The sequence below is a fragment of the Carassius auratus genome, chromosome 1, assembly GCF_003368295.1.
Source record: "Carassius auratus strain Wakin chromosome 1, ASM336829v1, whole genome shotgun sequence".
Taxonomy (NCBI): Eukaryota; Metazoa; Chordata; class Actinopteri; order Cypriniformes; family Cyprinidae; genus Carassius; species Carassius auratus.
Window position 1 is genome coordinate 9,994,129 of NC_039243.1, and position 25,518 is coordinate 10,019,646.

Sequence of the window (25,518 nt, forward strand, 5' to 3'; positions counted from 1 at the left end):
TGCATCCCTTTAAGGAGTTGCTCTTAATACAGGAACATAATCCCATTTCATCAGTTCATTCTCCCCTGACGCTTACTCTCTCATTTCATTTTTCCTTCTGAGTTATAGATCAGGGTGATGGAGTGGGAACGATGCGGCTCAGAGGAGGAATTTCCACTCAAGCCCCTGAGGCTTGCGGGAAATATCAATTCCCGCCACCGCATCAGACAAATCAGACAGGCTCCTTCTATTAGTTTAAAGCTTGCGGCTCACCTTTTTTCTCCTCTCACTAACTTCATTTCTTGTCTACTTCTTTTTCTTTTCTTCCACAAACAATAACGCACATTGCATAGAGTCTTCTGTTCTTGACAGCGTTGGGAGTAACTGACTAATAGTAATAGTAATATAATACTATTTTATTATTATTGCTGTTGATGTACTGTATGTATGCTTCAAAATTTTACATGGAGTAGCAATGGGAAATGCAGTTTCTGTTCTCTTGCATTTCTGTTGCAACACTGGTGAAATAAACATATTCGTTTACAAGTATAACGTCAGATATGCTAGTTATCTCCCCATAAAACATTTTACTAAAGCATTTTTTCAATTAATGTCCAATTTTAATATACAGCTAAAAATTATTTATGTATATATCCCTGACAAGTGAAAGAGATTCTACTGATGTTGTATTTGGTCCTATAAGTGTAATGGAGTTCAACTAAAGAGTTTGAGCTGTGCTTACAGAGGTACACAAAACAAACAATGTATTTACTGTTATATTACTAGTGTCTCTCACTGGCAAGCGGAGGTGAGAGTGCCATTACACTGCAGCTGTGGCAAGTTCATGCTCGTATCTCATGAACCTGTGTCAGCACAATGGTGTAAATCACACTTGCTTTAGTGATAGATGACACCCACCAAGACGCCAGACAGAACTGGATTGCAGTCTGCAATGGAGGAACACTCAGATCAAACTCATAGTACAGAAAAGAGGGAGGAGGAAGGAGGATTGCTGTGTGCCACTAATGTTCTGATTGCCGGAAACTCACTGAACAATGCTACTCTGGATTGGAACACCAATCTTTATCAAAAAATGTAAAGCATGATTTTTGGATTTACAGATCTTCATCTAGGTTCATTAATCTGGTGGCGAAAGATTTATGGATCTATACATGACATTAATATTCACTAACAGTAAAGATCAGCGGACAAACATTTTAAAGAACAGGAAGGGGGCATCAAAGAAAGGAATTTGTGGGTACCAGCAAAATGTTCTAGGTTTTATTAAAAGTAAGACAAACTCATATATTGTTTCCAAAACAATGGTTTAACTGAAAACTAAATTAGCATCTGCAAAGAAGTAAGGTACCGGCTCAAAGCAGGGATAACGAAGACATTTGGAAAGAAAGATAAAAAGGACAAAAAAGCAAACCATCTTAGCAAATGAAGAGCCATGACATCTGCCTCTGAACACTAGCACAAAGCAGACACTTTTGACACTGTACATAAGGTTTTAATAGAGGTCTCATGGTTCTGTTTTGTTCTGCACAAAACCTTGAAAATGCTCACTCATTGCTTAAGATATCTCTGAATGAAAACAAGTCCTTGTACCTCAAAAAGATGTGCTGACTAAAATAGAAAAAAAAGCATTTCATATATGAGTCTTTCATATTTCATCTATATGGGAGTAGAAGTTTTTGAAGAGCTGAATATTACAGTCGAGTTGTTCCGGGGAGACTCTGGAAATGGGAATTAGACATTACAAGCATGTTTCATCCATTACGCTCAAAAGGATGTGCACTCGGCATTCTGAGAAGACTTGAAGAAATGGAAAGATTGTTGGAAAGTTTTTCTTTTGTAGATGGATGATCTTTCACTTATGTTTTGTTGTGCTTTTAATCAGGGGTGGACTGGCCATCTGAAGCACCGGTGGACTTTTCCCGGTGGGCCGCTGACCAATGTGGGCCGGCCCACACGGTACACAAATATATATATACATATATACATTTCTACACAAATAAATGAGTGAGTGGATCGTGTGGCCACTTCGACAAGGAGTGTGTTTTGTTTGCATGTGAGTCTTTAACCCTCCCTCCCTGTTAAGTTTGGTATACTCCATTGCATATCTTGAAACACACCCCCTTTCACATCGTCTAATTTACAGAGCGAGAGAAAGACAGATTTATCTGGTACAGCAAATTTCTCTGAGCAGCAGGCGACTGTGTTTATGAGAATACTTGCAGAGACAATTATTTTGAGATAATGTTGTGTGTATGTGTTCATTCAGAAGGTCTGAATGCGCGCACATTGTTTAAAACGCTTGAATTGGCAAGATTTAGAAACAAGTGCAAACGATCAACTACATTCCGTTTCACCCCTTCAAGCGAGTGGACAACAAATCAAGTTAGTAATTTTAAATCACTATTCAAGGGCGGTGATATATTTTTGAGCCCAACTCTTAAACACAATAGCCCCAGGATGTTGGGCCAGCAATTTTATGAGCCCTGCACCTCAGATCTATCCAGTTTCTGAACCATTGGTTTCCACACTGGTTTCGATCAACAAAATCAATTATTATTTTAAAAGATTGACTCAAAAGAATCATCTGTTCACGAATCGGATCAAGAACTATTTCTGAGCCAAAGATTATCTATTATTGAACATCTCGAATGAATAAAGACTTCAAGTTCATCTGTAAAGCACATATTATTTGAGTTTATAAACTTCTATTTCATGCATGATTCGCATGGATTTGTTAACTGAATGCAAAGTGTGAATTCTAGGAGAATGTTTGTGTCGTGATGAGCATGTACAGCTGCTGCACACAGTTTATTTATTTTTTTTATTTATTTTTTTTTCAACGGAGGATCAGTTGCCATATTGCTTAAAATCCCCAAACTGTTTACTTAAATATCAAATTAATAAATGACATCAAAACAGGGACGTAATGCGTTATGATGTGGTGGGCTGCTGTGGGCCAGAAAGTCCAGGGCCACTTTTGGTCCTAGTCCACCCCTGGTTTTAATGTTGTCTGGAACAGGTTAAATATTTAACTTTTGTCCAATGAATCCTATATTGATTAGTCCACATCAAAGGCAACATTCAATGCAAAGAATAACTTGATGTTTTTTTATTAACCTCACCAGAACCATTGTGAGGCTGGATGGCATTTAGCATTTTTGGCATTAGTATTAACAATATACATTATGAATACACTTCCACTATTATATAGGCACTGTATCAATGTAATGGAATTAACTTTTTACTTTCATTTCTTGAAGGGAAATAAATATATAAAAGAGTACTCTACTGTTAAACGGTTTGTGGTCGCAAATAATGATCTTATATCTCACAGAGGTTACATTTAAAAATACATTACAAACAGTAATATTATGAAATATGACTGGTATTGGCAATATAACTGGTAATGGTAGGGTAATGTGTTAATACAAATTACATTTTAAAATGCAATTTATTCCTGTGATGACAAAGCTGGTTTTTTTCTGCAGCCATTACTAGTATTCAGTGTCATAGGATTGCTCAGAATTCATTCTTATATGCAGATTTAGTACTCAAGAAACATTTCTTATCCTTATTATTAGTTAAAAATAAATACATTTGCTTAGAAATCTTTGCAATATTATGTCTTTAATGTAATTTTTGATATATTCAATGCATCTTTGCGGTATAAAAATAATTTAGTGGATGGAGAGGATATTTACTTAGGGCCATCATATCCAAAACTGCTACAGTGATGTTCCACAGACACAAGATGTACAAAACAGGCCAAATACTGCAGGCCAGAGGACTAGACTGAGCTGGAGAGAGTCAGAGCTCACACAGGATCCAACGGGTCTCCATGGAGATGCACGAGCACCGGGGCGATTTGTGTGCCAATGCAGCAGCTGGAGGAGAGCTTCACAGCAGTCAGAACTGCCATGTGTGGACGGCCTCAGAAAGACCAGCGGCCCCCGGGATCTCCACTTTCTGGACCCTTTAACAGCAGCTAATAGGTGACTGGCTTGGAAATGCACAGCTCATCACATGCTGCCATCTGAATGGAGCACAAACATGAGGGAAAGGCAGAAAAGTCTGGAAAGTTTGAAATAACGGAAGCAATGAGTCTGGCAGGCTGAGTGTAATAATGGATGGTAGAAAGGTAGAGATGTTCAACCGGTTATACTGCAGGAAATCTGTGACAACTTACCAACTACACTGAAAAAAAAAATGTGACGGACGGACGGATAGACAGACAGACATTCAGAATGTATATGTATATTAGAACCACAGTTACATTTTTTTGTTTCACTATGTTTACTAAATAGACCCCAGGTAGAGGCCTTGACAAGAACTTGTATCTCTCATTGCAATGCATACTCGAAAGCGATGAGTCACGTCGCCACCAAAAGCAGAGCAATAATTGACTTTGATTTCCTTGTAAGAGAAAGCCAAGTGTCTAATTACAAATTCTAAAAAGAAAGGAGGAATGTAAATATTCATTAAAATGCTCACCATCCCACCAACTGAATCTGTAATTTTACAAGCACTGCAGTAAGAGGAATCCAGACCATTTCAGCCTTTGTCAGTAAAATGTGCACTTATTAAACATAGCCTATACTGAAGAGTTGATGTGATTGAGAAAGATTTACACATTGCATTAAACGTATTATCTGGGACCCGTCAAGCCAGTCCAGTGAACCAAATGAAGCCCTACTGGTACGGGACAAGTTCTCTCTTAGGGTGTCAGGTAAATTTATGTCTCACTGACATCCTTCGTGATTTTAATCTCATCCAAATATGAACATGTCTGTGTTCTTCAAACACAACAAACAAATTACAGAGCAAATAATGTGTATTCGACTTTCTCATGCATCCTCTGAGAACTCTAATCCTGGCTGGATAGGAATGTCTGTGATCCTGGTAGATTATATATACTTTAACAACGCGTCCTCTCATTTATTTTGACCTTTGTCGAATACCACATTTTTCTGTTGTTGTCGTTGTTGTGCTGCCTTCATTATGGATTTTAACCTTTTCACCAATGTTTTGCCTGGATACAATAATGGATAGTTGCGCTGCTGGCATCCCATCTAAAGTAAAAAACAAAATAAAAATAAAAATAAAAATTAAATAAAGACAAATTTAAAAAGTAGAGATTAATAAGTATGTCACAATAAGTGTGATCATGAACTAAATCTATGCCATCTATGCTCATCAATGCTCATCTTATGCTCATCAAGGTTACATTTACTTAAAAATATACTTATAAACAAATATGTTATAACAGTAAAACAGTTATATTGTGAAATATCATTACAATTTAAAATAACAGATATTTATTTAATACACTTGTAATCATGTGGTGGCAAAGCTGAATTTTTGAAGACTTGTATTGTTATGAAAAATATTTTGTAGGAATATAAGGATTTACTATAACTTTGTAGCATTTATCTTTTAACTCTGAATTTGTATTCATCAAGGAACCCTGAAAAAGTAGCACGTTCACCAAAAAAAAAAAACAAATCTGAAACATAAGATACCCAACAATAAGTTCAGAAAAAACTTAATTGCTTTATTGTAACTCAAACACCACTTATAAAACAAATCCCATCAAAATAATGCTTTGGATATGAGATTTACTCTTTCATATCTGAAGAAAGGAATCATAATTGTTATGTGTTTGTAAGTCTCTACTATGACGGATTTCATAGCTCTTACCCAATATCAGAAACGTATGTCACATTTTCTAAGTCTCTTGAAAGATGCCCACAGCATGTAATACAAGCGATGTAAATACTGTATTTATTTTTCCCTTTTTTTCTCAAGCACACATTCACAAAGCATCATCATTACAGGCATCTCTCCCTTCCACGTACTGACATACGTGTGCCCAACGCCACATGAAAAGGCAGTGACTGCAAGTCAAACACACCTCGAAGTAAATTATGCGCTGTGTGGTGCTTTGGCCTGTGTGGTGGAAGGGTTGTGAGGGCATGAGAATGATCCACTCAACCTGAGCAGAGTGTGAGTGCTCTGGGCCTGGTGCCTGGATTTGACTCGCAATAAAGCCTTGGTGGTAGCCATGACAACAGGTGAGACGATGACAAGAAAAAGTGTCACATGCTAAGGCTGTATGAGTGAGAGAGATATTGTGAGTTAGAGTGTGTTTGCCTTGTGGGTTGTTGGCCATGGAATATCAGAGGGAGTTAGCGTTGCAGTAATTAAAGAGGCTGGTTAGCCTGAGATATGTTGCCTCCCACAACAAACATCAAAACACCCATATGCCCATAAACTATGTCAACAAATGTAGGCATAAAAGTATTTAAACTTATTAGAGTGCTGTATTGTTTGTTAACCTTGTACCATAAATAAGCACATAAACGACAGTGTCATATTATCCTATCATGCATGTTGCACTACCTCACAGAACAGCAACGCGGTTCAAAGATTCCAGGTTTTTGGCAGCAGAAAGCCTGACTCACTCCAAAACACAGTTCTACTGCAAGACAGAAACTTACAAAGCACACTGCATGCATGTTTTAGACATACTCTTTGTCTCCACATGTACGCCATGAGCCTGTACTTATATTGCAAAAAAATCATGATGGCAAACCTCCCACTCAAAATTACTTTAATTATTTTCTAAGATATGTCTTGATGAATGATACAATGCTGGATGGAAAGATAGAACAACATTATAAAGACAGACAGAGATGAATGAATGAATGAATGAATACATACACGCATGCATACCTATATTCAACTTTCCCAATAAACTAGTAGCATGTACACACTGAATTACATTATTTGTAATTCTATGTGATTAAGTAATTAAGTAGGTGCAAATCTATAGAAACTGCTTTGTATGCATGGTAAAGAAATAAAGTGTCTGCGTAAGAGCTGTAAACACAACCAATCTACGATCACGCTTCGTCCTTGTCTACTCCGGTCTTCTGCTGAAGAACCTTGTCTAGCCACCCTCAAACAGTCACTGATGCAGCCAGCACCCAGAACCCTCAGCATGACCCAGCATCACATAATATTCATCATCATAATACAGCCTACTGTGTCTGCTGTTGGGCTGGAAAATAATGGATGGACTAAACACACTCTTCCATCATTCTACTTCTACTCACTTTAATTCAGGCCCAGCTAGAGAGCTGAATCAGGTTTATCCACTAGAGAAATATGATGATTCTGATGTATGTGTGTGGTCCCAACTGGCACTCAAACACAGCTCTATGTGACACATTCTCCCACCAGGCAAATATCCAAGACTGTAAAGATGAAGTTTTATTGATTTTCCCATTTGGGAGAATGGGAGGGGCTTATCAGTGCACATGCAGCACTGCACGTTCTCCTGGGATCTGTTTAAATTCTCTACCACACACATACAGACAAAAACGAGTGCTTTACACCACTTGAGGGAGGTGATGTCTGTGTCGATGGAGTCCACTCATGTTCTGGTAACTGGTGCATGTTGGTTCACTGCTAGCTGAAGTTGATTTGAGTGTGTGGTTACAGGTCTGTCTTTCATTAAGTGTCACAGGACAGCTTTGTTTCTACCACCAGCTTTAGTTTACTGGGTCTTTCTGAGTGCACAACACTGATTAGAGGTAGAGGACCTTTTTTTCACAGCTCAGTATACCGTCGTCATTACCTTCACTCACTACCTTCATTCTACTTTTTTTAATAAAACCTCTCCCCCAACCTCACTCTAATCAGACCATCTATCCTATCCAACCTTTCTGTCTGTCCCAGCATTTTCCAAAACCAGGTGCAGGGACTCTCAGAGGGCTTAAAAACAGTGCTTGGGAGTTCATGGAATATTTGAAAAAAAAAAAAAATTACTAGTTTTCTTAATATAGATATTAACATTTTAACTATGGTAGAGGATTATGGCCAAACAATAATAATAAAATAAAACCATCGCAAGATTAAACTTGTTAAATTGAGAAAAAAGTTAAAATTAAATATTGAGAATAAACTCATATTACAAGAAGAAAAAAATTGTTTTGAGGAAAAAAAAAAGTAAAATTTGAGAAAAGTTTAAATAAAATGTTGAGAATTAGCATTTAATTATGAGAATAAAACCTAAGTCTATGTCCACACGAAGCTGGAGCTTACCCCAATCCGTTCTTTTTTTCCCTCATTCTAAAAAAAAATCCTTTCCACATGGCATCGTATCAAGAAATATCTGCGTCCACACAAAACCAGTGAAACCGACTGAAACCCATGTAGTATACATGCCAGATCAGTATGTGGCGCTGTAATTTTGCCACAGAGATGCACATAAAATGAAGAGAAGACTTGGAGCAGGTGCATAAACTTTGCACGCTGTATACAAACCATTGCTGTTGTTGCTCTTACGTGAAGTAGCGGTGTCTGACTAGGGTCTACACGTGGGGTGATGACATCATCGTATCAGAAAATATATACGGATGGCCCCGTCCACACGAAAACACAAAGATGGCCGGATCCGTGTGGACGATCCAATAATAAAAAATAAAAAAATGTACGTCACAGAAATGCGTCGGCGTGTGGACGGGGCCTAAATAATATACTGAGAATAAACACACTTGTGTCATCTCATTGGGCAATGTTAATACATGTCTACAGCTGAACACACTGATCACACACACACAGATGCTTGCACTGATTGCACACAGTTGTAACCCATCACACATTAACTGTATAACACTCACCCAGATCACTTTCAAACTACCGAGTATTGTTCAGCACTTATCCCTCTCCAAGCGATTGCTACAAATCCAAGCCATAACCGTGTTTGTTTTCTTATTCTTGTTTAAGTTTATAGATTTCATAGTCTGGTTACAGTTTATCTTTTTCATAGTTCAGACTTTTTCTTGCTTTGCCCTCTTGTAGTTTTTTAACCATTTGCTCTGGATTCTGGATTACCCCTCTTGCTTAGTACTCTAGCTATTGTTCACTGATCATAGATAGGGATGCTCTTTTCGATTAATTTTCCCGACCGACAACCGCTGCTCGTTAATCGATTATTAACCGTTAACTGATAAGATTATAATATCGAATTGGCATTAAATACAAATAAAATTGATGTGTATCTGTGACCCTTTAAAAAAATACAAACAATTTTTATTTTAATGTGCAAAGTGCAAACAGCAGCATACAGAACAGATCAACAACAGAACCTGGATTCAGTTTAAATTTCCACGCACCTGCAGCATTTCTGACAGTGAGAGAAAAATAGAATAAAATAATACAAATAAAAAACAAAATAGGTCTAATATACACTATATACACTAAATATATATATATTTTTTAACTTAAATAATTAACAAATTAAGATGACAAAAATAAAACACTGAATCCGTTTGGACGAAGCTTTCAAAAACCGGCAATTTTTATTTTTTTGTTAGGCTAAGATTTTTCGTTAAATAAAAATAGCAGCCCTACCTCAACACCTTGTCTAATTTTTATTTAAAGAGCCACACAGATGGGAAATCAAAATATGACCTTTATTACAGTGTATGATGTAGCTGTCCATCTGTGTAAACAATGTGCAAAGTATTAAACCAAAAAGTACACGATTTATAAAGTTATTAGCTTCTAAAGTAAGGAGTCAACCCTGAATCGCTGAAACGAGTCGTTATAGATTTCAAATCTTTTGCCCATCTCTATGTACGTCACTAGAACACTTTGCATAATAATCTTCGCCTACCATCTTGGGAGAAACAGAACTCTGACCTGCCCCACACCCCCATACAGACGCTCTAGTTGGTGTGATAGCATCATGTCGAGGAGTTTTTAATTGTAAAGGCAAGTTTGTTTTATTTTCACTGCCAAAGAATGAAAATCAGAAGAACCAATGGCTAAAATTCATTTTTACCACAATACCAGAGCAGTACAACAAATCCCTTTTGTTGTGTTCACAACATTTCACTGATGACTGCTTTTCTAATCTCGGTGAGTACAGCGGGATTTTCAAAGCATTTGGCCATAAAAGAGGGTTCATTTCCAACTTTATTTAGACCAACGAGCATCTCCAAATCACAACGCGAAGTATGATTATAAAGTTATGTGTCTTCTCCCGAGCGTCTTATCAGTATGTGTGCTGTCTGCAGCCTGTCTGCGCTGATCGTCATGTACAAACACGTCATTAAAATGAAGTGTAACTCCGTGAATACTCAACGAAGAGACATGAGAGAGATATCTATAGAAAGCTTGACATGTCTACTTTAAAACTAAACAAGTGCTGTGACAAGTGAAAACAGATATTCTGTGATAAAGTAATCCATATCAAAACAACGATGTCTGTTTTTCATGTCTCCCGTCATATCCAATGTGACCACGCCCCCACGCTGAACGCGCTATTCAGATTCAAACTGAAGCGCGCGGCTTGAATACACCCACACAGAAGAAAAAGCAGCGAGACTGTTCAAGTTTTTTTATTTTACTGTTTGCTTCGCGGTGAGAGGAATAAGACATAATTCACCCCAAACAGATGCTAACGCATAGTTTACCGTGGAGGTGTGTGCGGAACAACCAATCCAAACTGCTTATGTTAGTTGACCAATCAGAACACAGTATGCTACCGAAAGGTGGGGTTTAAGGAAACTGAATCTTTTGAACAGCTTCGCGCGAACCGGGATCTCTGAGAATTGAGGTAATTTTAAAATTATATTTTGACAAAATGACAATGTTTTTTAACCTTGGATGGATTTAAACCTAATGTACAGGACTTATAAACAGTGATAGGAAGCTTAGAATTTTCATCTTGCTGGCTCTTTAAAAAAAAGCAACATATCAACGTGATGTGGGGTCAGTCTGGAGCGCAGCCTGTTGACAGTTAGACCCGCAGCAGTAAACACCCTCTCCGATGGGACAGGTGTACCGGGAATACACAGGTAACGTCTCGCTAGAGTGGCCAGCTTCAAGAAGCGCCTTTCATTTGCTTTCCACCAGTCAAAAGGATTAATATCCAGAGAAGGAGGATTGTCTCTCATGTAGATGTCAACCTCTGCTTCTGGATAATCAGTGGCTTGACGAGGGTGCTGTAGTCACCTCCCAGGAGCATCATCATGGCGTTGCTTTGGCTGCGGTCTTCATCTACAGCTTGGGTAGCAGACACCGCTTTCTCATCTTCTTCCGCATTGGCCATTTCCAAAGCAGTACACATTTCAATAAGTTTTGCTTTTGTGGCTTCTTTTTCCGTTCGTGCAAGAAAAGGGAGATGCTTATGGCGTGGGTCCAGGACAGAGGCGATCAGCGCAGGTTTGCGCTATATAGTAGCTATATAGTAGCTATATAGTAGGCTATTTTATTTTTAAACCATGCAGAAAAAAAAAGAAAAAAAAAAAGAACCTTAAAAAAACGTTTTAAACCGTTTAACTGATAGTATTAATCGGTCAAAATTTTTACTTTCGGTTAACGGTTAAACGGTCAATATGAGCATCCCTAACCGTAGACCCTTGCTTGCCCTTGGATTATTCTTGTGTCTTGCCCATACCATACCAGTTTACTCCTGTTTCGACCCTGTCTGTGTTTAGACCTTGTCAAGGAATAAAAACTTGCAATTTGTATTCTGCATGTCTCTGTCACTCCCACGTTGAGTTTATATGGAGTTTTATTGTTTTTTTTTTTTTTTTTTTTTTTTTTTTATAACAATGTACACAAACAACCTGTATTTAAAACAGGATACTTACATTATTCCATATACAGGCAAATAAATAATTGCAGGTCTCATTATCCATCTATGGTTTTATTGTCTCTCTTCTCCAAAAAGAATATAATCTTTAGAATATAGGGCCAGTGGACATTTCTACATATTCCACACAATGTCTCCATAGAATGGCATCATGAACCAATAATCCCCCTGGAGCAAAGTGCATTGGACAAAGGAACATTGTCGATGAACCATGATTCACCCCAAATGGGCATCAAACCAGCAACCTTCCAGTTAGCAACCCTCATCGTTAACCAATGTGCAACACACTCTTGTCTCCCCTCACTTCCACTGGCTATACACACTGGGATCAGTTTTCTGGTGAAAGCAGCTCACAATAAACTCTATGGTACCCTCTCTCCCTTCCTTCTCACAGGAAGGGTAAGTCTCAGCCCAGCCTGACCCTTCATTGTCATCCCTCCACATTATCTCAGCAGAGGGCCAATTAGGCATTAACCGCATTATACACCCAGAGACCCCTCTTTAGCCACCACTGAGCTCCAATAACACATTACCATAGGGACTATTTAATAGGAGATGCTGTTAATTGTCAGGCGACATGAAAACCTGCCCACTAGAATGAACTTGTGTGACAAGCCCTAGTGACAGTGTCATTTAAAGACAGAGGGGGAAAAACAATACTGACAATGGCAGGGACTAGGACATCACACATCAAAAAGTGATTCATTGAATGATTCAACGGGTGATTCATGAGTAGGATTTATGGGCAACCATGAAGACAGCGACTGACTTGTAATGACAAATTGCTTTGTGATGGTAATGACAGACAAAATAGCTGGTCTGAATACTGAGCTTATGAGAATTCATGAGACTACATATCAAAGTCTACATATTATCCATTTGGGATGTGGTTCTTTTTTTGCATGTTTAATGGTGACTGTCCAATATTTTTTTTTGGCACTGATGGGATTTTGATCAAAGAGGTGCTAGTCAACATGATATCAGGATATATAAGCCGTCTGAGTGTTTCAGTGGCTCTACATGCTTGTCTTATTTGTACAGTACATTGAGGGTATTCAAGAAGGATTGAAATGGGAATAATATGAAGGAATCCTATTATGATTTTTCACTTTTTGAATTTTAGTCAGTGTGTAGTGTGTATGTTTGGGCATGAAAAAAAGTAAAAAATCTCAAAGTCCACTCCAAAGGGAGACATTTCATTTTTAAAAATCCCTTTTCAAGAACTACATCGAACAGCTTGTTTGGAATATAGCATTGTTTTACGGGGTTTGTGATGTCACAAAGAGGCCCTTTTAAATATCATTAAAATAATTCCCGCATACGGAAATTTCTAATGGTTGGGGGTAGGGGAGGGCGAGGTCATGGTACGAACGCTTGGTTGAGTGTATCAGATCAAGACAATGACAACAAAAAAGAAGTGCTGCTGTAGCGTAAAGTTTCAAAGGGAGTACAGTACTAGTTTCGCCAAAAAGCTTTTGCTGTAAGACAGAGCATTTCCCACTTCATCAGGATGATCTGCTGTAAGTGCATCACAGCCAGGTTGCTGCTGTATTTGTTGTTGTTTGTGTTATTTACGTTTCAAAGTATAAGATGAATGCCGTTTCTGCCATGTAATACATGTTACCGTTGCACTTATCTGTAAATAGTAAATGCAGTTGTTTTTAAGCGGTTGTTGACATCCTATGTAAAATGTCATTCAGCCAAAAAAAAAAAACAAACAAAAAAAAACATTACCACTCTAATATGTCTTGCAATATCCATGCGTGTAAAGGTTCTGCAAGATCTTCCAGGTCTGATTCTGGCTTAATTTCATAAAACAATATTGATGCCATCCTCAACTATGCCGGAACAGACAGAATTGGCTGTTTTGGCAAGGGGCAGGGCAGTACTGAAACAGCCAATCACAACACATTGGGACAGCTAACCAATCACAACACATTTGGTTTTTCAGACGGCGGGCCTACATCAATCACCTTTAATTATATAGTGCTTTAAACCCGGAACTAATCGAGCTGTTTAAATTGGCTGGGGAGAAAGGTATTGTAATAATGTAAATTATGTGAAAAAGAATGCGTTTTTCAAACCAACAAGCAGGAGAGCACATTTTAGTACTGTACACCCCCAACACAAGATCAAGACTTTATTTTAGCCTTTACTATATTAAATTATGTTGTGGGATAACTAAATATAGTCTAAATAAACTACAAACATAAAATTATATACATTTATTTTTTCCTTACATTCTTTCTTGTAACTCATGATAGTTGACGCCTACTTGCATATGACTTTTACAAACAAAAAGTGTCTTAGAAAATTGTAATCAATATATTGTTTTCTGTGAGTGAGAAAATAAGATGATTTTCACATAATTTAGAAAGAACAATTCTAGGATACAAGCTCCAGTTCTCAAAAGTCCTGGGAACCATTGTTCTATATGTGTTTTATGGCCTTATTCAAGTGATTTAACATTTTCAGTTTTTCACTAACCACACATAACATTTTTTTTTTTTTAATCTCGAAGACAAAATCATGTACATACATGCTGCTCACATATTATCATAGCCCAGTTTGTGCTGATTACAGTGATATAAGACTTAAGCTATTTAGACGTTTATAAGCAACTGAAAAAAGCACAAATGCCAAGGCATGACAAAACTTCTCCAGGCCCCAAAAATACCCTTAGACCTCAGATGGTTAAAGCTGAAATCTGTAACTTTTTTTGGTTAAAAATGATCCAAAATCTATATTTGAGCAAGTACATATCCAGTGTTCAAAACTATCGCCTTACTTTAGCCTGATTCACAACAGTTAGTCTATAATAATGTTTTCTAATTTGAGTGGTACTGGTAAGTATTCGTGAGAAATTTGAGCATGCTGCCACGTCATAACGTCATGTCTGTAAACATAAAGAAGTGTTCCTGGCTAACTAAGCTATCGCATGTGAGGATCCTGCAGGTGAATAATAATTTGCATGGTTTGATGTGATATGAGCTAACTGATTGTTTGATTTATTGGTCTGCAGTGTGATTTAATGTAATGCTTTTCTCCTCAGTTTCCCAGAACAAACATGACTTGTTACTTGTTCAGATAACGATATCCAGTGAAAAGTATTATTTGGGTTATATTCCAAGATGCAGGCTAGAATCTGTGATTATGAAGTACAGGATCCACACCAGTGCAGTGAATGACATCCATACATACTCCTCAAAACATTAGTTTCATCCGCGCAGGAGCTCTGCCGGCACCCACACAAGGAACATAATTCTGCAAACAGCTGTAATTGCAAACAGAGAAGGAGGCAAAGAGACAGAACTTACAGTATGGAGTACATCTTTAAACAAATCAATCATATCTCAATCAGTTCCAAAAGTCTTGTTCCAAAAGTCAACTTTTTGCAATGCAATTCACTGATTGAAACTATATTTTATAATACATTATTTTGCAACACAGAAGAAAGCTATTTTCTTTCAATGTGCAATAATTGTATTAATTTGCTGCTACTGGTAAATAACTAGAAGTGTAACAAATTGCAGTAAATGGTAAAACAATTTGTGCAACAGACCAGTGTATTTATGATTATAATTAATTAAATAATATGATAGCAAATACCAGGCTGCAACTTGAGGCAGCATAGCAGGCTGTTCTCTTGGTGAAACACAAAGATCTGAAGTGTGGCTCTGTTGAATGAGCACTACAACATTTTATCCCACCAAAGTATCTTGGTAAGGAAGCATCAGCTGTGGTTCACCTAAAGAACCTCTCAGTGGAAATGGAGTTGCTTAGAGAGGCTAATCAATAAGCCTTTAGCCTCGGGGCAGGGACCAGCTAGAGAATGGGGCTTAGAAGCAAAGGCTTCTGGATCTTCACAATAATGATGTTTGTTTTTAAAAGTGATTACATTCGTATCATCTAAGCGGAATATATAGCAGACTATACATAATATTCATACTTCTTATATGTGTGGTATTAACCATGTAATGGGGACCATATGTCCCCACAAGTATAGTAATACCAGTACATTTGTATTGTGGGGATATTTTTTAGGTCCCCATGAGGAAACAAGTTTATAAATAATAAAGAATTAAATGATAAAAAATAAATAAAAAAAATAAAAAAAATAAAAAAAAATTTATTAATGGCAAAAGTTCAGGTTCCTCCCAAATCCACTTAGTTTTCATCTTTGTGTGCATATTCCGTACAGGTCTAGTGAAAATGTCTTCAGCTAAGAACAAAGAATTAATTGAAAGGCAAAGACGGAAAGAGAGAGGTGTGATTATTCCCCATAATGTTTTGTTCTGACAACTTTAGAGTATCCCACTTGCATTAATGAGGGCCTACAATCCTAAACCACTACAATGGCCCGATGAGCAGAAAGGAGGATCATTCAGGAGTTCTCATAGTTACCACAGAGACTTCCACATTCCTTTAATGATTCACAGTGTCCAAATGGCCCACTGAGAAAAGTGACTCTTTTATTCTCATCTGAGAATAGGCCTATGGTGTAAGGCCCTTGGGAAAATTTTTAGTTATTTTTTTCTGCAGTAGTCTATTATCCAAGATGGCAGAGAAAGTGTAAAAAGACCAGTAATTTCAAAGCAATGCTTCCCCTGGTCAGGGATAGTAGTAACTGTGTGCAGGTCTTCATGGAAATCTCTGCAGCATGACTGAGACGGGTGGGTAGATCTCACTGACAGGACTACTAATCCAGAGCAGAGCCATTGATTGAACACGTCACTAAATGCTGTACTCCGGCTGGCAAATGTGGCCATTTTAAGTCTCATCAGGACAGGGCAGAACGTGTATACATAATAATTGCAGGAGAGCTACGGTGGACTTTTTAATGACTGAGTTCCACCGGATACCGGAATCTGTGGTTAAACACTTAATGAAGCAGAAGACATTACCATTGAACATAACAGGATATTGATTTAGGTGTATAACGCATAAACACAATGCACATCTAATTGATGCTCTGAATATTTTCAGGTCCACCTCCTTTGTTCATGTCATCTCTATTAAGTATGGAAATGAAGAAGAATCATATCACAAGGTACCTTCGATATTAATCTAATCACTATAATTTGCATGGGGTGTACAATATAGACACAACTGTGCTCTGAATAAATAAATAAATAAATAAATAAATAAATAAATAATATTTTGTATTTGTGTAAAATTGAAACCCATATTATACTCCATCATTAATAAAATCTCACAACCTTTGACATATATATAGAGAGAGAGAGAGAGTTTAAGTCATGAGTTAAGGTAATCTGTTCACTTGCTCTTGTTTGCAGACTCCTGTTGCAATTAGCGGACTAAGGAGACTATGTGTGGCATATTTTCAACATGACATTAATTCATATTTCACAGCATGCTAAGCAAAGGAAAAGGCTGATTTTAAAATTAGGGAAGCCATCAGAAAGCAGGCAAACCAACACATGAATGCTACATTCATGTACAGGATCTTCACAGCTCATTGTCCTTGAAAATTAATTGGAATGAAATGACAAGCATGGGGACTGCAATCCGCGGTGCACTGCACCAAGGCTCCTGATCAGAATATTTATGTAAGACTGGCTAAGTGGCATCAGATGATATCTGTATTCCAATTGGATGGCGAGACTTGAAAATGGCTGTGATAAACAAGCTCAGGTAGGCGGCATTATGAAATGTAAATGTTGTGATTCGGGTTTAAGACTAGGCCAGTGAGGGCATGTGAGGGTGGGGCTAGGGCATGAGGAGGAGGAAAAGGGAGTAGCCATGCCGTGGACTATATCTGAGCTTATGTGCACTACCATCTAACTGCTATGACATATGGTGCATGATGCCATTACCATGCTCGCTGCGCACAAGCTCATTTTTCAACAACCTAACAGCCTGAAAAGGCAATGCTTACACTACAATGCCATTTTGAACTCACTCTGATGGTTCGATTGGAGTCTGGCAAAAAACACATTAATCTCACTCAGAGACCGTATCAGAATTGGTTTAGGTTAGCTCATTGGCTAGCAAGAGTAACTAGCAATTGGAACTCATATAGTGACAAGATGTTATCAAATAAAAAATAAAATAAAATAAAAACAACAAGTTATAATACATATCTAGATTTAAGAAAACAGAATGTTGTTGAAATTCATTGAAAATGTAAAAAAATAAAATAATAATACCTAGCTCATAAAATAGAAAATGTAGTATGTCATGATAATCATTTATATATTCAATTTTCTATTGAGTAAGCAGACATCCTTTTGAGTGCTGGCCACCATGTGCTCTGCCTATAATAACAGGTAAAATAATAATTAATAATAATAATAATAATAATAATAATAATAATAATAATAATAATAATACTCAACAAATCAAACCACAGGGATCTAACACACTGCTTAAGTCATTAGAAGGATATTAATCTGTAATAACAAGTAAACCATGTACTACTGACGGTAGACCTTGGCAGATAGATACCGTGTTCCAATTCATTTAGGAAGTGAGGGAGAGTGTGTGTGTGTGTGTTGGGGGGGAGGGGGGTTAATGTTTCAGTTATGTGCTTCATTTAAACAATAGTTTAAGCCCAGCCTCTCTTAAATATCAAATTGTCTCAGGCACCGAAAAGAGAGAGCGGGAAAGAATGGAAGAAAGAAAAAGAGAGGGAGCATTGAAGAAAAAAAGGGGTGAGCAGAAGAGCAGCAGGAGGAGGTGGAGGGTGGGAGGGAGATAGAGAAAGAGAGAGGGAGAGAGCGCGCCTGGGCTGAATTGTGAGTGGCTTACGACACTCAGTGAACAGAAGGTGTTTCTGCATGCACTGCCAGTGCACTAGTCTGCTGCAAGGGATCGAGCATCTCTCTCCTCCCCATACACCGCGCCTGCCTTCAGCCTCAGCATCTACAGCCTCCGCAGCCCACAGGAAATGAGCTTCATACAAAGAAGACTTTGCTGAAGATTTGAGTCTTATTAGACACACTACCATCAATTATCTTTGGATATCACTACTATATAAAAAAAAAAAATCAAAAGGGACAGGGAAAAGAAATGTAGAGCTATATGATGCAGATCACACAGGTTTTGCATAATTGTGAAGAAACGACAACTGACAGAATGCCAACGAGCTTCAATCAATGTACATTGTGCAGGTCAGTGATCACTTTAGGTTATGGATGGTGATTTGCGACGACAGATCGGGAGTCTTTGACAAGAAGGGAGGAAAAGAGGGAGAGTGAGAGTTTGGAGTGGATTATTCCCTCCTTCGTGCGTGTTTTCCCCCACTCGTCTCTCCCACAGATCAGCGCAACAGTCAATGCAGAGGAGTCGCGGCGAGAGGACAGCGCTCATGCATGCAGCCCGGGAAACTTGCACTTCCTACCAGTCTGCTGAATGCCACTTAGATTCGCTCTCTTTTTGGCTCTTTCACACGAGGAGAACTAAGACATTGTAAGTCTGCCAGGATCTGGTGTCCGATGAAAAGGAGGGGGGGCTGAATTTGTACCACACTGGAGTCTTTTTAGTTTCACACATAATTAGCGTCGACACAAAGGGATCAACTGAATAGAGGTTGTCAGCCTCTGGAAAGGGGTGAGTAGGCATCCTTTCATGTGAGATTGATTCTTGAGGAGCGCATTTTTTGTACCTTCATCTCTCTGTTCCTTTCTCTGATCTAACATGAGCAAAGTGACTTGTCGTTTATATGCTGTCACTCTTCTCCTTTCAATGTGGCAGGATTTCTTGATTCTTTAAGTAACAAATCCCCATCCATATCCTCTATAAATACATATCAACTGAAAAGACTTGGGGAGTAACAAATCACAAAATGTTAAAATGACCACGATCTGAAAGATTCAATGGACTTTTTCTCTACGACACTGCAGGATATTCATGCTAATGGATTTCCTCCTAATTGGTCTGTACCTAAAGTGGCCACTAAGAAAGCCCCCAGGGCTAATACTCTGCTCCCTGGGCATTGTTCTGAAAATAGTTCCATTGGTGGGAGGGAGCTGTCCAAGGCCGTGCCGATGTGACAACAAGCTATTGTACTGCGAAGGGCTCAACCTGACTGACATCCCCCAAAACCTGAGCAGTGCCATTGGTTTGTCCCTGCGCGAGAATAACATATCTGAGCTGCGGGAAGCGGACTTTGTTGGCCTCTCACAGCTTACCTGGCTCTACTTGGATCATAACAATATTGAGATTGTGGAGGAGAACGCCTTCGAGAGGCTGAGAAGGGTAAAAGAGTTGGATCTGAATACCAACCGGATAGAGAGCCTGCCAAACGGGACCTTCAGACCTCTGCCCAACCTGCGAATATTGGATTTATCCTATAACAGACTTCAATCCTTGGAGCCAGACCTTTTCCATGGTCTTAGGAAGCTTACCAATTTACATTTGCGCTACAATGCCCTTAAATTCATCCCAGTGCGGATTTTCCAGGATTGCAGGAGCATGCAATTCCTGGATCTGGGTTATAACCAGCTGCAGAGCCTGGCACGTAATTCATTTGCCGGACTCTTCAAGCTCACTGAGCTGCATCTGGAGCACAATGAGTTGGTGAAAGTTAATCTGGCCCATTTCCCCCGTCTCATATCCCTACGGACCCTCTACATGCGCAACAACAAGGCCACCATTGTGGTCAGCACCCTTGACTGGACCTGGGACCATTTGGAGAAGATTGACTTCTCCAACAATGAGATTGAGTACATTGAACCACATGTGTTCGAGAGTGTACCCAACCTTAATACTCTTATGCTGGACTCCAATAAACTGACTTACATAGATCAGAGAATTTTGGACTCGTGGACATCCCTGAGCAGTATCACTCTGACAGGTAATGACTGGGAATGCAGCAGGAATGTCTGTGCCCTGGCTTCCTGGCTTAGCAACTTCCAGGGACAACGTGACAGTGGCCTGTTGTGCGCCAGCCCGGACATTGCACAGGGTGAGGACATACTGGATGCCGTCTATGCTTTCCAGTTATGCGAGGACAATGTAGAAGCAACAACACAGACATTCACCGCTACCCGATACCGCGCCAGGGGCTTCATATATGATGGGCCAACAAGAAATCCCTATGACCTGCAGGACGTGGAGGGCGGGGAAGTGGTCACCAACTCCTTAACGGTGACTGCATCTGCTGATGACCTGGAGAGTACCATGCAGATTCATAAGGTGGTGACAGGCACCATGGCCCTCATTTTCTCCTTCCTGATCATGGTTCTCATGCTCTATGTGTCCTGGAAATGTTTCCCAGCAGGCATCAGGCAGTTAAGGCAGTGCTTCACCAGCCAGCGCCGCAAGCAGAAGCAGAAGCAGACCATGCAGCAGATGGCTACAACGTCTGCATCTGAGTACTACGTTGACTACAAACCCAACCATATTGAGGGGGGTCTTGTCATCATCAACGAGTATGGCCCTTGCACATGCCAGCAGCAGACATCTCGAGAGTGTGAGGTGTGATATCCCACCCATGTCATTTTTAAAAATCAGTGGTTTCAAAGTTTGAATGGATATGGAACACAAGTTAACTTGGCACCTCATTTTGCTGTGCTTTTAGGAGGAAACTAACATTTCTCAAGTCTAAATGGACTAAAAACAGGGATTTAGTGCTGATTTCAACGGCCTCAAAGCCTTGTGGGAGATTTGACACTAACACCTATGTACTTGATGCAAAAGATGTGGAATAATTATGTTGACCTGTCCTGGCTTCTCTTACGAAGAGTGGATATTTGAGCTTTAATGTGTCTTTCTACTTCAGGATATTATAGGACTTTCAAAAGGTATCAAGGACACCCAGAACAACATTTTTACTGTGGTAACAAACATACAAAACTGTAGAGGAAAACAACAAAACAAATAAACCCTTAAAAAAGATTATATGTAAAATATGTTAACAGCAGAAATGCAGGAGTGGGGATAAAATGCAAGATGTTATCTTATTTCTTTTGTAATCTATGGAAAAAAAAGAGGAAAATACAAATGTTTAAATAAATGAATTGCAATTTACAGTACTCATTTTTGCAGGCGAGTTGGAGGGCTGCTTTTTTTTCTTTCTTTTTTTATGTCTGTGATTGAAAGACGTTCAGAGACCTCTGCACTATTGCAGGATGTAAATAAGCAGGCCTGTTTCAGAGTGCTTTACTTTATTTGAAATGTTAAGCCTCAGTCAAAGGTTCAGATCTCCTCGTCTCTACCCGAGATATAATCACTGTGCAAAGCTTGATTGTTATAGCTGTTGCAGTTGTCCCCCTTGTACCTATCCTGAATAGATTAAGCAAATTAGCAAAAACAAAGAAGGCTAATGCGGTATGATTGGATCTCACGTGATAAAGTCAAACAACTGTATGCTGTACAAATAAACAAGGCAAGGAGTGTCTAAGACCTTAATTCCATTCACTGCTTCCACAGACATCACATAAAACGAGCCTCAACCAAGGGGTTAAAGAAGTGAATGGCGGCTTTAAACATTTAAATCTAAATGTACTTGAAATGGGTGTGATCCTTTTTTTTTTTTTTTTTTTGCAAATTCTAGATGCTTATTTAAGTGTGACATTATTTTAAATGATGTCCTGGGGTAAGCCATTGTTATTGTGTGAGTGATCACCCTGATGGATTGTTAGATCGTGCTCGCCCCACATCAGTGGCTACTGCGCTGGTAAAAGCTCAGGGCCTCTGAGGAAAAGGTACAGTCTGCTCCCTAGTGTTCATACCAGCAGTAGAGAAAAACGAGATACCGCAGTAACAAGATCTTGAATTTCTCTTGCCCCGGCTTTGTGTGTGCTCATGTATATGCCTGTTGCTTTTCTATATGCATTCTCTAAGCTCAGCTCAGGATTACCACCACAGTAAAAAATTATTTGGACTAAACAGCAAAAGCAGACTTATCCTAAAATGGGAAATCTCACTTTGTGAGTCAACACAACACTAGTTATAATGATTGATTTTTTTAGTAAGCATAGGGGACATGCCACTGTGAATATGGTGTGTGTGAGGCACTACGTGTGTATTTGTGTGTGAATGTGAGTGTAAGTGTGCATGTATGTGTACGCATTTAAATTTGACCATTTACGTGGGTGTGATTTAGGTTTTGTGTCATCTCCTGAAAAGGTGGAATTGAGTGTGTTCTGACCAGCTGCATGTGTGAAGTATTCATTTGTCATGTATGACTGGGATATGCCTTAAAGGGACAATGCAAGGCTGAGCAAGTATTTTTACAATCAAATCAAACGGTTTTATTATAAATTCCAAAGTCCCGGCCCCTTTGAATCCTTTAATACTTTATATGAAACTGTTCTATTTTCAGCACTGTATTTGATGCGCATATGAAGCTAAGCTAAGCTAAACCAATAAAATGTATTCCTACTGTTGTAAATCATACGCAATGTGACACGCTTCGCCCTTTTCTGATTAATCTAGTCATGCTGATATTTATTTATTTTGCTGTTTATGCTTGTTTTCTGTCAGGTGAAGACATTAACGGTCTGACACTCCTTGGACTACGATCTTTTCCATCCCGTTTATCATTTAAAGAAGGATACTGTTCATGACATATTTTGAAGCAAACCCCTAAATATGTACAATTTAAAGGATTGTCTACTTGACTGCGTGACAGATTCCTAGAATCAACATGATGTTGAAATGACAGCAATGTTCCATGCATGGCCGGCAAAGAGAAAAAAAGAAAGAAAATGTAGCTTTTCATGATTCTCTTCTCGAAACAGGTGGATGGATTGTGGAAAACAAAAATGTGCCTTTCACTAACAATAGCTGTTGACCGTATCAGCGACGAGGCAACAGGGGAAACAATGGAGACGAAAAGCGAGTTTTTGATTACATTCACCCATCTCTTTTCTCACGCTGAATGAATCTAAGCCATCCCTCCAATCAAAGCGCTTCCGTGGCCTATTTTTAGTCCTTCTAGCTTGTTTTGTATCAATATTGCATGTTTGTCATTTCATCTTGGCGCTGCTGGGAGTTGTTTTGAAATCCCTTTCCCCTTAATTATTATTATTTACCATTTTTTCTTCAGGAAGGAAATGAATATTTGAAGTGGCGGGAGATTTCGTTTAATCTGAGGCTTTCTCCTCCTCCTTATGTGGCTTACAAACCCTTCTGCCCTCAAACTCTAACTAGAGTTACTGCTCTGACAATTAACTCTAATAATTAATACCGTTATTGACGAGGCTTGAGGTAGATCGATACGGATAGCTTTTAGCCAATTACAGACTTTCTCGCTTGTAACTTTTCCAGGCAAAAATAAATTAAATAAATAATCTTGTGTTAGTGTTGACAGAGAGAAAGATAGGGGATGTTGGGGGTTGGGGGAATATGGTTTATTTATACAACAATCTTTTATTAATATTTTGGCTAATTAGTATGTGGAGAACTTGGCTAGATGCCCAGTACTATCAGAAAAGAAATGGTCAATCACTAGACATGAATTCAAGCAGGAGCGAGCCTTTGGATCTGTGGGAAAGTAGTTGTGCCAAGCGGTAGGGGGCAAGACATTAGCTTTTGACCTTGTTAGCCTGAGCGTCCATGTGTGTGTATGTGTGTGCATGGAGTATACAAGTAGCAGCTGAATATGGAGATCTCAAGTGAGTACTATGGTGTTGTACAGCACTGAGTTAAAGAGGGTCAACAGTGGTAAACAAAGCAAAATTACAAGATGCTACAAACAACTACAAGAGCTAAAACAAATTCTATGCAAATCATGTGGGTCAATCAAAGCAAATAATCGGATTAATCTCACAGATTTAAGTGTGCACTTTAAATCAAACAGTGTGACCACAGTGTTACAAGACTATAGAAAAGAAAAAAAGAAAAAACGAAAAACTATTTAACTTATGAAGAGAACAACATTCACAAACTATGCTTAGATGAGTGTTATTTCAGTATAAGTGAGATACTATTGTAGTTTTTATAAATATTTTGGAAGATTGAATTTGAATGTTTACTTTAGCTTGATTTCTTTCATTTTTCCCAAGTACTTTTTCCTAATCAATTTTAGGAGAAAGTACTCAAGAGAAACATTTTACTTAAATAAATCACTAGAAAATCCCATTAAACCTAGCATTTAACGTTGTGCTAGGTATGTAAAAATGCTTAGTCTTGAGTATTAGTATCTAGCAAAGCTAGTATCAGCTACCTATCAATCCAGAACACGTTTCCTAATTTCCTCGAATATCAAACAAACAGATTGCATTTCATAAGAAATAAGGAATGGCTTGCATAAACCCGTAGAAGGTCAGTGCTATGGGAAAACCGGATTAAGTGTCACAGTATCAGCATGCTTAAAATGCAGATATTTCATCAGAGTCTCTTGAAAGAGCACCAGATGCTTAACAAATTAATTAACCTTGCTTGCTGTCTCTCAGTGTTGATTGAATGTCCCTATGTGCCTTTCCTCGCCTCTGGTCTCGCATAATAAAACACCCACACATAAACAGATACTCTGCCAAAACGCAAAGGACTGACCCAGCCTCTAGAAGACACCATTAAGAATCGACACAAGAATTGACTGTTGCTTCCCTCTGTGACTCATAAATGTATTCAAGTCGATATCATCCTTATTATTTGCAATATATAAGATAATATAAGATGTAGTAAAGAACTTGCTTTTACTGGAATGTGAGTAAACGGAGCGAGACGGCTTTATAATCCTCCAACTCATCGTTATAATTACCATCATCATCATCATTCTTATATGTGCATCTGCATCACTGGCGTCACATTAACTGCCGCCCCTGGGGCATTGTGCCATTTTCAATGTAACAAAATCATTAAAATTGCTATATATAATAAATGTATATAATGTCAGATAAATCTAATTTGCATGGCTTTCAATGCTTAAGCAGACATAC

General features: G+C 38.6%; 2 protein-coding genes across 3 annotated transcripts in view; one reads left to right on the top strand and one right to left on the bottom strand.

The window, feature by feature from the left end:
• Positions 1-25,518, bottom strand: part of ctnna2 (catenin (cadherin-associated protein), alpha 2) — a 392,860-nt gene that overhangs the window by 107,631 nt on the left and 259,711 nt on the right. The gene's annotated exons all lie outside the window — the stretch shown is intronic.
• LOC113109638 (leucine-rich repeat transmembrane neuronal protein 1-like) lies at positions 18,381-24,500 on the top strand. 2 transcript variants are annotated; one of them, XM_026273342.1, is made up of 2 exons: positions 18,381-19,240; positions 19,534-24,500. In XM_026273342.1, the coding sequence occupies exon 2, from the start codon at positions 19,541-19,543 to the stop codon at positions 21,113-21,115; it is 1,575 nt and encodes a 524-aa protein (XP_026129127.1). In that variant the 5' UTR covers positions 18,381-19,240; positions 19,534-19,540; the 3' UTR covers positions 21,116-24,500. The 2 variants fall into 2 exon arrangements, with proteins under 2 accessions (XP_026129127.1, XP_026129118.1); XM_026273333.1 differs by having other exon boundaries at positions 18,382-19,240; positions 19,385-24,500.